This window comes from Zingiber officinale, chromosome 5B, assembly GCF_018446385.1.
Source record: "Zingiber officinale cultivar Zhangliang chromosome 5B, Zo_v1.1, whole genome shotgun sequence".
Taxonomy (NCBI): domain Eukaryota; kingdom Viridiplantae; phylum Streptophyta; class Magnoliopsida; order Zingiberales; family Zingiberaceae; genus Zingiber; species Zingiber officinale.
Genome location: NC_055995.1, coordinates 126,733,490 through 126,748,364, shown reverse-complemented (window position 1 = coordinate 126,748,364; position 14,875 = coordinate 126,733,490). Strand labels below are relative to the sequence as shown.

The following is a 14,875-nucleotide window of genomic DNA, read 5'->3' as shown; positions in this document are numbered from 1 at the left end:
CTAGGGTTATCACCCCCTAGGACCTAGGGTTACCGCCCCCTAGGACCTAGGGTTACCGCCCCCTAGGACCTAGGGTTACCGCCCCCTAGGGTTTTTTGCCACCTAGGGTTACCACCCTTATGACCTAAGGTTATCCCCCCTTAGGATTTTCCTCCACCTAGGGTTACCACCCCTTAGGACCTAAGGTTGTCGCCACTTAGGTTTTTACTCCACCTAGGGTTACCGCCCCTTAGAGCATCCATAGTGGTTAAAACCCACTGTGAGCTCCTTCGTTGTCACGTCTGCGCCACATCAAAAGTTAAAAACCTCACACCTCTTTCCACTATCAAAAAACCTCTCAACAACTCCTTCATGGGTCCCACACTTTTCATTATATATAATTCTCATTTCTCCTTCATATTTTACATTATACACCATTAAATTTTTATAAAATTTAAATTTACCACTTGCTAACATGAAATAACATTAATAATTTAAAAAAAAACATAAATATTACAGTGCATCAAATGAAAAGACATACATTATAATAATATATAAAAATAAACGTAAACTCATCTACACCAGGCCATGTCTCTGTTTAATTTTTTCCACCATTTTCTCATGTAAATAAAGTTGTCCTGGTGTTATCTTACTAGTATCCTTCATAAGAATTTCATAATCCTTATGAAAGATCTCGGCTTCCCACAGAGCCATTTTTTGCATTTGATATTCTTTAATATCTTGTCATTCTTTGTCGATGTTATGTTCCATTGTGTCGCTCTCTCTGGCTTTAGATTTGCCCTTCCTCTTCGCTGCCTTTTGCCCTATCGGACGAATGCGGACTTCAGAGTCATCTAAATCAACACTTGTATCTGGATTTGATGTTGAAGTGTTTCCTCCTAACTCGGATGTCCTTGCCTTCTTGTTAGAGTAATGAGCAACTGATTGTGGAGTATATTTCTCGTAGTCTTTGAGAACCCTCCACACATGCATATACTTAAAATCCTTGTTATTGTTGTTGGCTTTCCACATATTCAGTGCATTCTCCAACACATTCTCGTCACTCCAACTGCTTTGCTGATGAGTATAAAAATTATTATAAGTTACAGAAAATTCATTTACCATCGGTGCAAACCTGTAATAATGTGATTTCATACGCTGATAACTTCTCGTCATAGATCCAGTGGGGCGATGTTTGTTGTAGTAATCAGCAATACGTTTCCAAAAAGCTTGATCCTTCTGGTCATTACCAATGATTGCATCAGTGCTTATAGTTGCCCATGACTTCGCAAGGACCACATCTTCATCGGGAGACCAAAATCTTCTTTTCGATTCATTTTCCTCCAGCTCAACTTCACACTCTTCTTGTGATGAGTGTGGTGGCACCTGAGTTGCTGGAACAGATGATGGCGTTAGAGATTCTTTGTCGCTGATAGATGGATCAATAGTCGCCCTTCTAGATTCATTCGAAAGTATGACAGGTGGTTGAGTAGGAGAAACCCCGTAAGGATAAGGCATCCCAAGTTGGCTACCCATTGCTGACCAGTTTTGGGATGGATACATACCAAATGGAGCTGAGGCAGTGTTACTTGGATTCCACGGTTACAAAAAATTTTGAGAACTTTGGGAATTTGGAAAATTTGGAGAATATTGTGGAACATATGAAATATTTTGAAAATTTGGAGGATATTGTGGTTGAGAGAAAAAATGAGGATATTGGATATTTGGAGAATGCGAGTATTTTGAGAAGATGTATTTCCTTCCGTATTTGAAGAATTCAAAAGATTCGTAAAGGAAGTATTGCGATTTTCATCCATCTCGAATACAAATAAGGAATGAAAGGAAGAATTGAGTTGAGAGCAAAGATAGCAATGGAATGAATGGAATGAATGAAATAGATCTCATATTTATAGATTTTTTATATATTAAAAAATTAAATTATAACCGTTGAACAACGGCTAAAAATTAGTCGTTGCTCAACGACATACAACGGTTGTTCTCATTGAAATGAGAAGTAGACTTTAATGACCAGGCTTTTGATTTTTTTTTAATTATTAAAAAAATAAAAAAAAAATGAAAAGACGAAGAAGCGGCTTCGCAGCGTCGGAGCCGCTTCTTCGTTTTAATCAAAAAACCTCCCTCCACTATGGGAGGGAGGTTTTTCGCCAAGTCCACGTCACAGTGGGAGCTCGGAAAGAGCTCCCACTGTGGATGCTCTTAGGGTTTTCTACCACCTAGGGTTTTTCACCTGCCTAACCGCAGTTAGGACTTGCCTGTAAACTTATTCAAGCACATTAGATAACAAAACAACTTAACTTGAACCCTTTGACATAATCAAAACACCGGTTCGATCGTCGGATGCTTCCCGCACCAACAATCTCCCCCTTTTTGATTATGACAACATGGTTCAAAGTTAAGTAAAAATATGACAATTAAATATGAAATTATTAAGAAATTTAAACATGAGCATGAATGTAAAAATTTGTAAAGCTTATGCTCCTCTTTATGTTTAAATTCTTAATTCTTAATTTTCTTTAACTTTGACTTTTCTCTCCCCCTTTGACATAAATCAAAAAGAATACCAGGAAGAGAAAAGAATAATTATTTTATTTTAGTTTAAGCTCCCCCTAAGGAGTAACACTTTATCTAATGTCGTAGTGTTTCAAAAAGAATTGTTTTACTTAAATTAGGAAATGTCTTGGAAAATGCATAGTGCTTTTAAAAAACTTAGCAAAATTTAGCATTTGAACATAATTGCTTTGGTAAACACTTAGCTAAATTTGAAAAACCTTTAAAAGATTTTCACAAACCTTTAAAAGTATTGATAAATACTTAACTTCTTAAAAGGATTTTCTTTTAGTTTGAGTACTTAACTTTCAAAACTTAAAAAAATACTTTGATAAATTTAGTACTTAGTTTTTGTGGATATTTTTTTTTGAAAATATTAAAAAAACTTAGTTCAACTCCCTTCACTTCTCCTTGATCAATGCCTTAAAAGTTTTGAGGATTCTAGAGTCCAAGCATGTTTTTAAAGATAATTATTTTCCTAATTTATCATCTCACTCATTCTAGGTTATTAAGCAAGTTCAGCTTATGAGTGTGTATGAGACAAAATTATCTTTGTTTAAATTGTAATTGATACTTAAAATAATTTTGAGTTTGAATTTCAAATGAGTAATCATTTAAAATTATGAATATTTTGAAAATTGAATTTAAAATTATAATTTGACAATATGATTAAAAGTTAATTATCATTAAAACCCTGAATATAATTTAAAAATTAATTATTATTAAGATTTCGAATCAAATATAATTTGAAAATTACTCGACATTTTAAAATAATTAAAATTTTGAAAGTCATTGAAATTAATTGTGATTAACTCAGTTAATTAATTTTGAAAGTCATTGAAAATTAAATCAGTTAATTAATTATGATAGTTATAATGATTTGTAAGATACTTTAAAAGTTTTTTAAAGTAATTTTTTAAATAATTTTTGAAAGAATTTTTAAAATATTTTTAAAATATTTTTAGAGGGTTTTTAAAAGGTTTCTAAAAGGATTTTTAAAAATAATTTTAAATAAGTTTTTAAAACAATTTTAATTTAATTTTTAATTTAAGTTGAATTTTGATTATTAATTTAATTTGAATTATTAATTAGATTTGAATTATTAATTATCAATTCAATTTAACTCTTAGCCATCTCATCCGATCTAAATTTTAAATCAGGGACTCCTATAATTTCGTGAGATGAATTAGGTTCAATTATAGGGTTTGGTTTAACTTTGTGTTAGATTCAGGTTTAGTTTTAGGCTCAACAAATAGACATTCTTTGAATAAACTTCTGGGTTATGGTGAGTCACTTGGACATCATTAGAGTAACCATGCCTTCGAGGTTTTCCAAATAGTCCTATCCACTGAACTTAATACAAAACCTTAGTCTAACTGGTTATGATCCATAAAGGGTAACTTCGGTTGGTTTCACTTAGCCAAATGCACCAGGTCGAAGTCATATCTTCCTAGACTTGCATAGACTAAGCTTCCCTAACGTACTATCATCCAAAATTTCACCAGTATCATAGGTCAAGTTAAACTTGTTCCTTTTCTAATTAGTTCTAATTACCCTGCCGGGTAGCTTGGTTTGGGTTACCCTGTCGGGTAAATTATTTTTGGAGGTGTCAGCTATTCTGAAGCCTCCTCCTACTTTATTGATTTACCTTTTAGGATTTGTGTATACTTTTACTTAATTTATAAATTCGATTTAAGTTTTAATTTAATTTTATTTAGTTTAGTTTAGTTTTAATTTAATTTTAATTTTAATTATGTTCTTTTAATGGTTTATCTTTTTATTAATACAGTTTTTCTTTTGGCTCCCCCTGGATCATAGTCTCGATATGGTCTATCAAGGTAATAGACTTAATCCTTGAGGACCTAATATTGACCAAGTCCAACTTGATTAACCAAGTTGTACTTAGGTACCCATTCTTGGACTACCTTTCTATTTGATCTATTAACGAGTGATAAATATGAGTGGTATTTCCTTTAGTCTTGAATCCAAGTCTGGATCGGTTGTAAACGACTTTTTGTTTTCCGAGAATTAGATCAAGATTCTTGGAACCCAAAGTAAATCATTCCAATATGTTCTTGAGTTCTTTAACTTGAGTTTTCAAATTGGAGTTTTCTTCCTCAAGTTGTTGGACTTAGGTTGAATTTACAATTTGAACTGGCTCAGTTAAAGGACTCGAGTTAGTCACTTCCTTAAGGGCTGTTACCTCCTTTTGGAGTGACTTGATTCGGACGTTGGATTTATCCAACTTCTTTAGTAAGTAAGGAACTAAATTTTCTGAATCATCTAAGTTAATACTAGAAATTAAAGAACTCACAGTGGGTTTAGAACCTTTGGAAACGGATACGGATCCGTGGCTTCGCTCGGACTCGGTGTCTGATTCGCTCTCGGTTTCTGAATTAGACTCGAACTTGGACTCAGTTTCAGCAACATGTGCTAGTACTGGTAGAGAGAGAAGGCTCGCTTGCTCTTTTTCGTCAGATTCGGATTTGTCTGATGACTCGGACCATGTTGCCTTCAGTGCTTTCTTCGTCTTGCTTGTTCCTGCAAATAACGCAACACCTTTCTTGGTCGGAATAGTATTAGTCTGCTCAAATAATTTGTTTATTAAAACATGCTTACCTATTTTCGTATCAGGAATACCTTCGTGTAGCTTAATCAGATTCTCCCATAGCTCTTTTGCAGTTGAGAATGGGCCAACGCGGTTCAGCTCCTCATTGATTAGGCCGCACTGAAGTGTATACATTGCTTTGGCATTTACCTCGACTTTCTTGATTATGTTCGCCCCCCAGTTCTCAAATGGTAGTGGCTTGCCGGTGCCGTCAGTTGGTAGTTCAAGCTCGGTCTTGGTGATCATCCAGACTTCGAACTCGGTTTGCAGGTACGACTCCATTCAGCCTTTCCAGTAGCCGAAGTCTTCGCCGGAGAAGAGCGGTGGACGAGTGGTGATATAGCCTTCTTGGAGAGTCATTGAATCTTGCACGAAAAAGTGAACAAAAAACTTGTCACAGGACTTAATCCTGAATTAGTAGTGTGGTAGAAGGATAGAAATAGAAATTCACGAATTTTGAGAAAAAATAATAAAATATTATTAAAAAATATTAAAAAAATATTATTTCAAATTTTGCCAAATTCGATATTTTAACAATACTAATAAACCGTGAAGAGATAAAAATGAATTTTTCGAAAATAATTTTGGAGGGAAAAATCGAAAGGCGTAACACTCGTGGCTATTTCCGTGAAGAGATAAAAATTATTTTTATCCTATACGAACGAGAAAGCGACGAAAAAAATGCTCGAACGGTAGTTGTACCAATTCAGAGCAACTCCGCTCTGATACCAATTGTTGGATCGAAAGCGCTAGAGGGGGTGAATAACACTCGTGGCTATTTCACTCGTTTCGTATTCGGAAATCGTTCGAGAGTTTAAGCAGCGGAAATAAAAAGAACAACACACAAAGACACAGATTATTTACTTGGTTCGGAGCCTGTGGCGACTCCTACTCCAAGGCCCACGTTCGTTGAACGTTTACTTTAGGCAACACCTACTATTTCGTAAAATGATTACAAATGAAGTACAATTGAATACAGAAAAATATACCGACAACAATAGAAATCACAGATTCAGAGCTCCGGGTTGTCGGTATCAAGTCGTAGCTTCGTCGAAAGGTCTCTTTAGCAACTCGTAGCAGAAGGGTTGCTTGTAATGTGATGATCTTGCTGCTGCCTCGAGATTGCCTTAAATAGGCTGTTGGAGGCGCCTCAAATCTCCTCCAAGGCGCCTCAAATATAAAGTTTTATCCCCGAGTCGTGCGCTGGGATAAGCCCTGCTGCCTGCTCGTTATCCTTGCCCGAAGGCGCCTCCATCAATCCTTTGAGGCGCCTCAAAGTTGTCCGAGGCACCTCAGACTCCATTTGAGGCGCCTCAAGCCTCACTTCACAGCCAGCTAACCCCTTTGCACCCGAGGCGCCTCCAAGCTCCATGGAGGCGTCTCAGACACTGTTCATCCGAGGGAAAACCTTGTTTTTTGTACCTACAGGACATGTTAGTCCACACAAATATATCCTGCAAAAACAAAGTTAGCATAGATAAATATATTAAATGAAGTGTTCGACAATCTCCAGACTGTCCGGTTTTGATTTCGAATTTCCTACCGGAAATCCTAGGTCGAACCGACGACTACTGTTCCCTCTTCCGGAGAACACGTCCTCACCTACTCCCCTCAAGAGAGATTACCTGATGCCAGAACGATCCTCCAGACCGACTAGACTTTTCCGCCTAGGGTTACCGCCCCCTAGGGTTTTTCGCCACCTAGGGTTACCACCCCTAGGACCTAAGGTTACCCCCCCTTAGGATTTTCCTCCACCTAGGGTTTCCACCCCCTAGGACCTAAGGTTGCCGCCCCTTAGGATTTTCCTCCACCTAGGGTTACCACCCCCTAGGACCTAAGGTTACCGCCCCTTAGGATTTTTTATCACCTAGGGTTTTTCACCTGTCTAACCGCAGTTAGGACTTGCCTGCAAACTTATTCAAATACATTAGATAACAAAACAACTTAACTTAAACCCTTTGACATAATCAAAACACCGGTTCGATTGTCGGATGCTTTCCGCACCAATATTAACGTCTTTGCTATGCGTTTTCAACTGTGTATCTGCATTTACCTCTGTCCATATTCGTGGGATCAATTCTAGGGGACTGATACGATGGTTCCATATTTTTTTTAATGCATAGGAGACACTTTAATTAAAGATATAACATTGCTTGAATCTTAAAAGCAAATAATTTGTCTAAATTCCAAGGATCAAGATAACGAGAGATCGTGTAAAATAACTACTAGCTCTGCATGAAGGATATTAGAAAATCCGATGGAACCAACAAACCCTTTAATCCAAGCACTATGCGAGTTGCGAATAACACCTCCAAAACCTGCTATACCCAGGTTGCTTATGCAGCTACCATCCACGATAAGAACCATGTGTCTAGTGTCAAGAGAATGCCAATGTACCCACTACTCCATAATATCACTTCTATTATCCAAGTAACAAGCTTGAAGAGTGGTAGCAAAGTTACGAACATTTGATAAAAGAGTGCATGAATATAGTTTCCTTGTCAATACAAATAATGTTCTAGACCCTCCAACCCCACCACACCCCAGTTATGAAAAGAAATGTACTAGGACAATGTGAATCATCTCTCTCTCTAAAAAAAATGATTAATCAGATTAAGTAACGTTGAATCTGGGATGACCGACTCGGTCTCATGAAAGTTTTCCATCGATTATCAGGGTAAATCGGGAAACGTTCGCAGCCAGCGGCGCCGGATCCAGACAAACATTTAGAGGGGTGCTTGAAACATCAAATTCATTTATTGGTTTGCGTAGTCCTGGGTTACTAACAACATCGTCCTGGTTGAATTCAACACGAGAATATTTTTTCTTACTATTTTCTTCCATAGAATTCTTAGAAAACTCAACACTTCGTTTTAAAAATTTCTCCATAACCTATATCAATTCATCAAAATTATTAATTTATGCAATCAACATAACAATTGAGCACTATCAAGTATAAATCATGAAATTAGGAATAAGATGAAATAAGGAACAAGATTAACCTAAAATTGAAGGGATTTTACTTGTCGTAACGGTGGCGGAGCACAGTGGTAGCGACGTCGACGGAAGAGGCGAAGTGACGAACAGCAGTGGCGTGAGGCGCGACAAAGATGAGGGCAACAACTTGAGGAGACTGAAGAGAGAGAGAAAAGATGAAATCTCTTAGCGATTAGGGTTTTTGGTTTGAAGAAAAAAGGGTGCTCGGCTTGTCTTTGGTTTGAAGAAGAAAGGGTGCTCGGCGGAAAAAGAAGTTCGGCTACTGGAAAAGGGTTAGGGCAGGGATCGAGCAATGGAAAGAGGAAACGTTATTTTTAATGGTACTTTTGAAAAAAAAAAAAGTCCAATGAATTTTAAAAATTACAAGTAGGTCCTTTAATTTTTTTAATAACCATTCCTAATTCCTTCACTTTTTTCCAGAATCAAGGGGGTGCGGAAGCACCCCCTCGCGCCCCCTTGCATCCGTCAGTGTTCGCAGCGGGCAGTTCAGGAACCCAGCATCCTTTAGTTGCGTGCCCCATTTGGAGAAAAAAATTCTGTAAATTCATTATAACTGGAACTTGAACCACGGATACTTGGATGACAACTTGAATACCCTGTTACTACATCATAACCCCGGGGCTAATCATCATCTCTCAACCAAGCAACCACATCTTGTCGCATGCTAAAGCTATCACAGTAAGGACCAAGAGCAACCCATAAATTTTTTTGACGTTGGGCAATCACGAAAACAATACAAAAAACTTTCAATGTCCATCATACATCTTTGACAGGATGATGAGATGCAAATTCTGTTGGTGCAATATCCCTTAGGTCAAGGTTGACTGGTTTGACCAAGCTTGAGTCTTGGTCATAGTTTCGATATTTGACAATACATGTAGACACATGGACAATGCAGGTGCAGTTGTTCATATGGGGAGATTCTGATCAGGGACTGATCAATGTGAATGAAGAAGAGTCAAGTAGGTCAAAAGTGACCGGATACCTGACTGGGAAGTCCTAATTGGAAGGTTAGGCAGAGTGAAAGTCCTAGTGAGTGAAGCTAGGCAGAAGGAAATCCTGGTGAGTGAAGCCAGGTGAAAGTCCTAGTGAGTGAAGCTAGGCAGATGGAAAGTCCTAGTGAGTGAAGCTAGGTAGAAGGAAATCCTGGTGAGTGAAGTCAGGTGAAAGTCCTAGTGAGTGAAGCTAGGCAGAAGAAAGTCCTAGTGAGTGAATCTAGGCAGATGGAAGTCCTAGTGAGTGAAGCTAGGCAGATGGAAAACCCTAGTGAGTGAAGCTAGGTGAAAGCCCTGGTGAGTGAAGCCAGGCAAGGGAAAATCCAGATGGATCAAGGATGATCGGACATCTGGTGTTGGGAAGTCCAAGTAGGTCAAAGGATTGACTGGATAATTGGCACGAGGAAATCCAGATGGGTCAAGGTTGACCAGACATCTGGTGGAAGTTCAAGTAGGTCAAGTGAGTGACCGGATACTTGGCACGAAGAGAAAAGTCCAAGTGGGTCAAAGGGATTGACCGGACACTTGGTGGGGAGTTCTGGCAGGTCAAGGGAGTGACCAGATGCTAGGAATGATGTACCAACAGGTCAAGGTTGACCAAATGTTGGTTTGAGAGGCTTGGGACTTGGTTTTGGGCAAAAACCAAGAGCTAGATCGATCAGTGGATCGATCCAGGAGCTGAATCGATCAGTAGATCGATCCAGGAGCTGAATCGATCAGTAGATCGATCCAGAGGTCCCAATCGATCAGCCGATCGATTGGGACGCTGCTGCTTCGCGCGATAAGCACTGGATCGATCCGTGGATCGATCCAGGCATTTTTCCAGAGCACAGAGGCGCTCTGGATCGATCCGTGAATCGATCCAAAGCCTCCCCGATCGATTGAGAGTTTTCAAATCGATCAGGATCCGACCGTTGCGTCGTATTTGAGCTGCAGGCGGGCGTCTCCTTCAGCACATCTTCACCGATTCATTTCAGATCTCTCGCCAGCTCCTCCAAAGTGCTCTCAAAGCTCAGATCGCCAGTTCTTGAAGGATCTTGGAGGTTTTCCAAGTCAAGAGGCGGATCAAAGCCAAGAAGAGAAGTTAGGGTTAGGGTTTTCTGTACTCATTGTAAGCTTTGTGCTTGTATTTTGTTTCCCTTTCCTTTCTTCTTGTATTGAGAGTCTTGTAGGGCTTCTCCGCCTTCGGTAGTTACCGAAAAGGAGTGTTTCATAGTGGAGGTGTGTGTGTGTGTGCGTGGATCCTTGGACTAGTCACCTCTTGTGAGGTGGATATCAAGTAAAATCCAAGTGTTAGCGTTGTATGTTTTTGTTTCTTGTATTTCCGCTGCACATCTTCAAAGAAACAAGCAACATCAACCACGAAGCACGCGATAAGCTATTCACCCCCCCCCTCTAGCTACTTTTCGGTCCCAACAAGTGGTATCAGAGCGAGGTCGCTCTTCACCGGAATCATCGCCGGAAGTGTCAAGCATAACAAGAAGAGCTAGAGGGTGAAGAAGTTGAAGCAAAATTGTCAAAGTCAAAGAAATTCAAAAGCTCAACTTCTACAATGGAATTCCGAGATGGGCTCGGATTCGACACGAGGGTGGCTCCACCATACACTTCCACGAGCTTCGATTCTTGGAAATCGAGAATTGAAAATTTTCTTATGATGGAGATAGAGCAATGGTTTGCTCTTATGGAAGGCTTCAAGGCTCCAACAAATTCAAAGGGCAAAGTTCTCAAGAGGAGTAAGTGGAGCCAAGAGCAAGTTTAAAGATGCGAGGCCAATGACAAAGTGACCAAGCTTTTGGTCAATTTATTGTCAAGCACCATCCTTTGCAAAATTGGAGAATTTGAAGATGCAAAGGAATTATGGAGTAAATTGGCCAAGCTTCATGAAGAGATCCCCTCCACTGTACAAGAGCAAGAAGAATCTAGAGAGGGTGATTCCTTGGAGCAAGACCAAGAGGAGGACTCCGAGGTTGAGAGATGCTCAACCTCTGAGGAAGAAGTCCAAGAAGAAGCTTTATCTTCAAGGGAGTGCAATGAAGAGAACAAGGAGGGAGCATACTCCTTGTTTCATGTACAAGATGATGAAGCCTCCACCTCTAGGATTGAGGGGGAGCAATATTTGGTGACGCCGGATCAAGAAGAAGGAGAAGCTTCTACATCCGGGTCAAATGGAGAAGAGGCTTCCACCTCTACAAGTCAAGCAAAATCTAATGGAGGAGCATCATCATCGGATCAAGAGGAAGCCTCAACCTCCGGATCCAAAGGAGAAAGTGTCATCCCTACACAAGAAGGTATAAATATTTCAATTAAAAATAAAAATCATATAATATGTTTTGAGTGTAGGGAAAGTGGGCACTACAAGAGCAAGTGTCCCAACTTGGCCAAGAAGAAGGGTCAAGTGACACAAAAGGGCAAGGAGAAGCCCAAGGAGACCACCCCCGGGACAAAGAAGAGCAAGGAGCACATTGTGTGCTTCTTGTGTCAACAAAAAGGGCATTACCGAAGTTAATGCCCCAAGGGGAAGAAGATGGTCAAGGCTCAAGGAGGCACTATTCAAGGGGGAGCCTCCAAGGTAAAGAAGAAGGTAATGTTTATTGAGCCTACCCCTTTACGTTATGGTAAAAAGCATGATAGTTCAAATTTCTATCATTTTAATGCTATTTACCATGAAAATAGGAAGCATGATAGTGTTAAGGAAAAACATATAGCTTTTCATGCTAAAACTACCACACCTAGGGTTAGGAAGGTAGATGAAAATCTAGGTAAGAAAACTAAGGGTTTTAGTTATAAGCCTAGAAATAAAAATGCTCATGGGTTTAATGAAAAACCAAAATCTAAGGATTTAATGGTAGAAAATCAAGCCTTGAGGTCAAGGCTTGATAAAATTGAAAAGACTCTAAAAGGGATGAAAAATATCTTATTAGGGCAAAATGAGCATAACCTAGGTTTAGGGGTACAAAAGTCATCCAATGGCCATAGAGGTTTGGGATACAAACCCAAAGCTAAAAATGATGTGCCTAGTTATCATAGGGTTCCATATAGTTATGGAACAAGCCCTAAGTCTAGTGGGCAAGCCAAAAATACAAGGGAAGATATCCCTAGAAGTATCTTTGCAACCAAAGTGACTAAGACTTCTAAGAAGTCTAAGAAAGTCACTAACAAGGTCACAAGGGAGGCTATCCCTAGAGTTAACCTAGAAAATGTGACCAAGGCTTCTAAGAAGCCCAACAAGGTCACTAGGAAGGTATCTAGGGAAGTTATCCCTAGTGAATACCTAGAGCATCCAAGGAGCACCAATAGGTGTTGGGTTCCTAGGAGCATCTTCTCTACCCCATAGATGGGTTAGAGAGTGTCAACTCCGATTAGAAGGGTAGTTAACCCAACTTTGAGGAAATTGACACTCAAGAAGCATTTTCAAGGTTTTTGTTAACCTTTGAAAATGAAATGGAATTATTATTTACTCTTTGAAAGAGTAAAATGTGCCTAATGGTGGAAAATTGATTTTATCTTTAATGGCATAAATTGGGAAAACCTAGAGAAATACCAAGTTGGGATTTTGGTATTCTCTTAGAAATTTAAGGCAATCCGGGCCTTGATTTATGTGTTTACTCTTGAGGAAAAATGGAATATGCCAACATTTGAGGATATGCTTAATTTTTAAGTGGCATAAACAAATCAAGAGAAATAGAAATGTCAATTTAGGTTTTGACACTTCTTTGAAGCATTTAGGGCAATCTAGGTTTAACGTTTTAAGTTAAAACAAGTGGAGATAGCTAAGTGGTTAAGGATACTTAGATAGACAATCTAGGTATATTTTATTTATGCTAAACCTTGTCATGATTGTTTGCTCATCATATGTCATGACATCATGTCTATTTTTGCATTCATGTTTTATTATGAAAAATTCAAAAAATACCATGTCATGACATTCATACATCATGTAGTTATAGGATATTTTCTTTTGAAAAATTATTTCCTTTTGATGTATACCATAACATGTTCATGCATTAAGCTTAATTCCTTGTAATTAAGGACAAATAGCATTTAACAATATTTATTAACAAGTGACATCCTAGGTGGATGTCTAATATCTCTAAAATGCCTAGATATATATGCATGATCCCTAGAATAGGGCAAAACCAAAATCTCACATCTCACAAGGACTATAAGGTGACTTGTATGTGTTTTAGTGCACATTAGGTACAAGTGAGATGTTAGGAAGATGAACAAAACTCAAGATGTTGATTTAGTGCATTCTTTTGAGTTTTAGGTTCATCAAAACACATAGTTATGTGTTTTCCCATCATTGGGAAAGCTAATGTACAAGTCATGTGCATTAAGCCCAAGGAATGTGATGGGATATTAGTTTTGAAAATTATTTTAAAATACTTTTGGAAAACCTTGGTGAAGGCTAGCTTTTGACAGTAATCACCATTGAATAGTTAGACACAAACTTGAAGAAAACGCTAAAGTTTTTAGCAAGTTTTCAAGCATGTGTCAATCTTTGAAAAATATGATGTATTTTCATAGAAAACTATTTTTCCATGATAAAGTATGCCCTAAATAATGTCTACACGAAATTTCATGATTTTTTGGATTTTTTTTAGAATTTTCTAGGGATTTCTGAAGTTGGCTGAATTTGAAATTCAGCAACTATCAGAGCTCCGATCGATCCATGAATCGATTGGAGTTCCTGAATCGATCAGTGGATCGATTCAGAAGGCAATTCTAGCGAGCAGAAGCTCGCTGGATCGATCAGCCGATCGATCTACACATCCTGAATCGATCAGTGGATCGATTCAGCAAGGTTCAATCTATTGGAACCCAACTCCAATCGATCCAAGTTGCTGATTTTGGCTGGGAAGGCCTGATTTCAGCATTTTGAACCTATGTTAGTCTAGGTAACCATTCCAAACCCCTCAAAATACATTTGTATACATAAAAAGGGAGTTTTCATGTTGAAAACAAGGATGGATTGGTTAAGGAAGACTATATTGAAGTTAGGTTGAGGTTTGTTTCAAAGTTTTGAATATTTGAACCTCACATCTTCAAAATTTGGGTTTCCTAAAGGTTTAGGGATTCCAAGTCATTGTTGGTGCAATGACAGAAGTTACCACCATGTCTTTAGGGGGAGGGACTTTTTAAAGACATGAACACTATTTTTTCATGAACCTTGGAAGGTGGTTAACCTCCTTTTCAGAAAATGCTCAAGGTTGAACGTTTGAACTTTAATGGGGGTTGGATATCCTCATTGTTCAAGTGGTTTAAGTTAAAAATGCTTTAGGATGGGCATTTGACTACATTAATGGGAGAATGTAGGGTTAAGGATAATGAAGGGTATGATACCTTCATTATGATGTTGATCACGACCTTGAGAAACTCTTCAGGGGGAGAGTTTAAAAAGGGATAAAGGTTCAACGAGTGAAGTTGTAACAAATGATGAGTATCTCTTCAGGGGGAGAGATAGTGGTTGTTTGATGTGTGCCAATAGGGGGAGAATGTGTGGTTTAAGTTAGGCCTTCATTACCTATGGGGGAGGTCATAGGGGGAGAATGAAGGGAACCAACATTCATACTTTGGCATGAAGAGAGTTAAGGCTGTGGGATTAGCTTAACTCAGAGTAGTCCTAACTTAAAGGTATTGTCAAATATCAAAAAGGGGGAGATTGTTGGTGCAATATCCCTTAGGTCAAGGTTGACTGGTTTGACCAAGCTTGAGTCTTGGTCATAGT

General features: G+C 38.6%; 1 protein-coding gene across 1 annotated transcript; it reads right to left on the bottom strand.

The window, feature by feature from the left end:
- Window positions 1-723: 723 nt before the first annotated feature.
- On the bottom strand, window positions 724-1,515 carry LOC121987035. The gene is made up of 2 exons (XM_042540946.1): window positions 1,115-1,515; window positions 724-958 (listed from the first exon to the last, which is right to left on the bottom strand). The coding sequence occupies exons 1-2, from the start codon at window positions 1,513-1,515 to the stop codon at window positions 724-726; spliced, it is 636 nt and encodes a 211-aa protein (XP_042396880.1).
- Window positions 1,516-14,875: the final 13,360 nt, after the last annotated feature.

What these genes read in the sequence shown, in the direction of transcription:
- LOC121987035 (XM_042540946.1), bottom strand. Translation starts at nt 1,515, where the DNA reads ATGGGTAGCCAACTTGGGATGCCTTATCCTTACGGGGTTTCTCCTACT. An exon ending in ATGAAATCACATTATTACAG is followed by an intron (nt 959 to 1,114) that starts GTTTGCACCGAT and finishes GCATGTGTGGAG; the next exon opens with GGTTCTCAAAGACTACGAGA.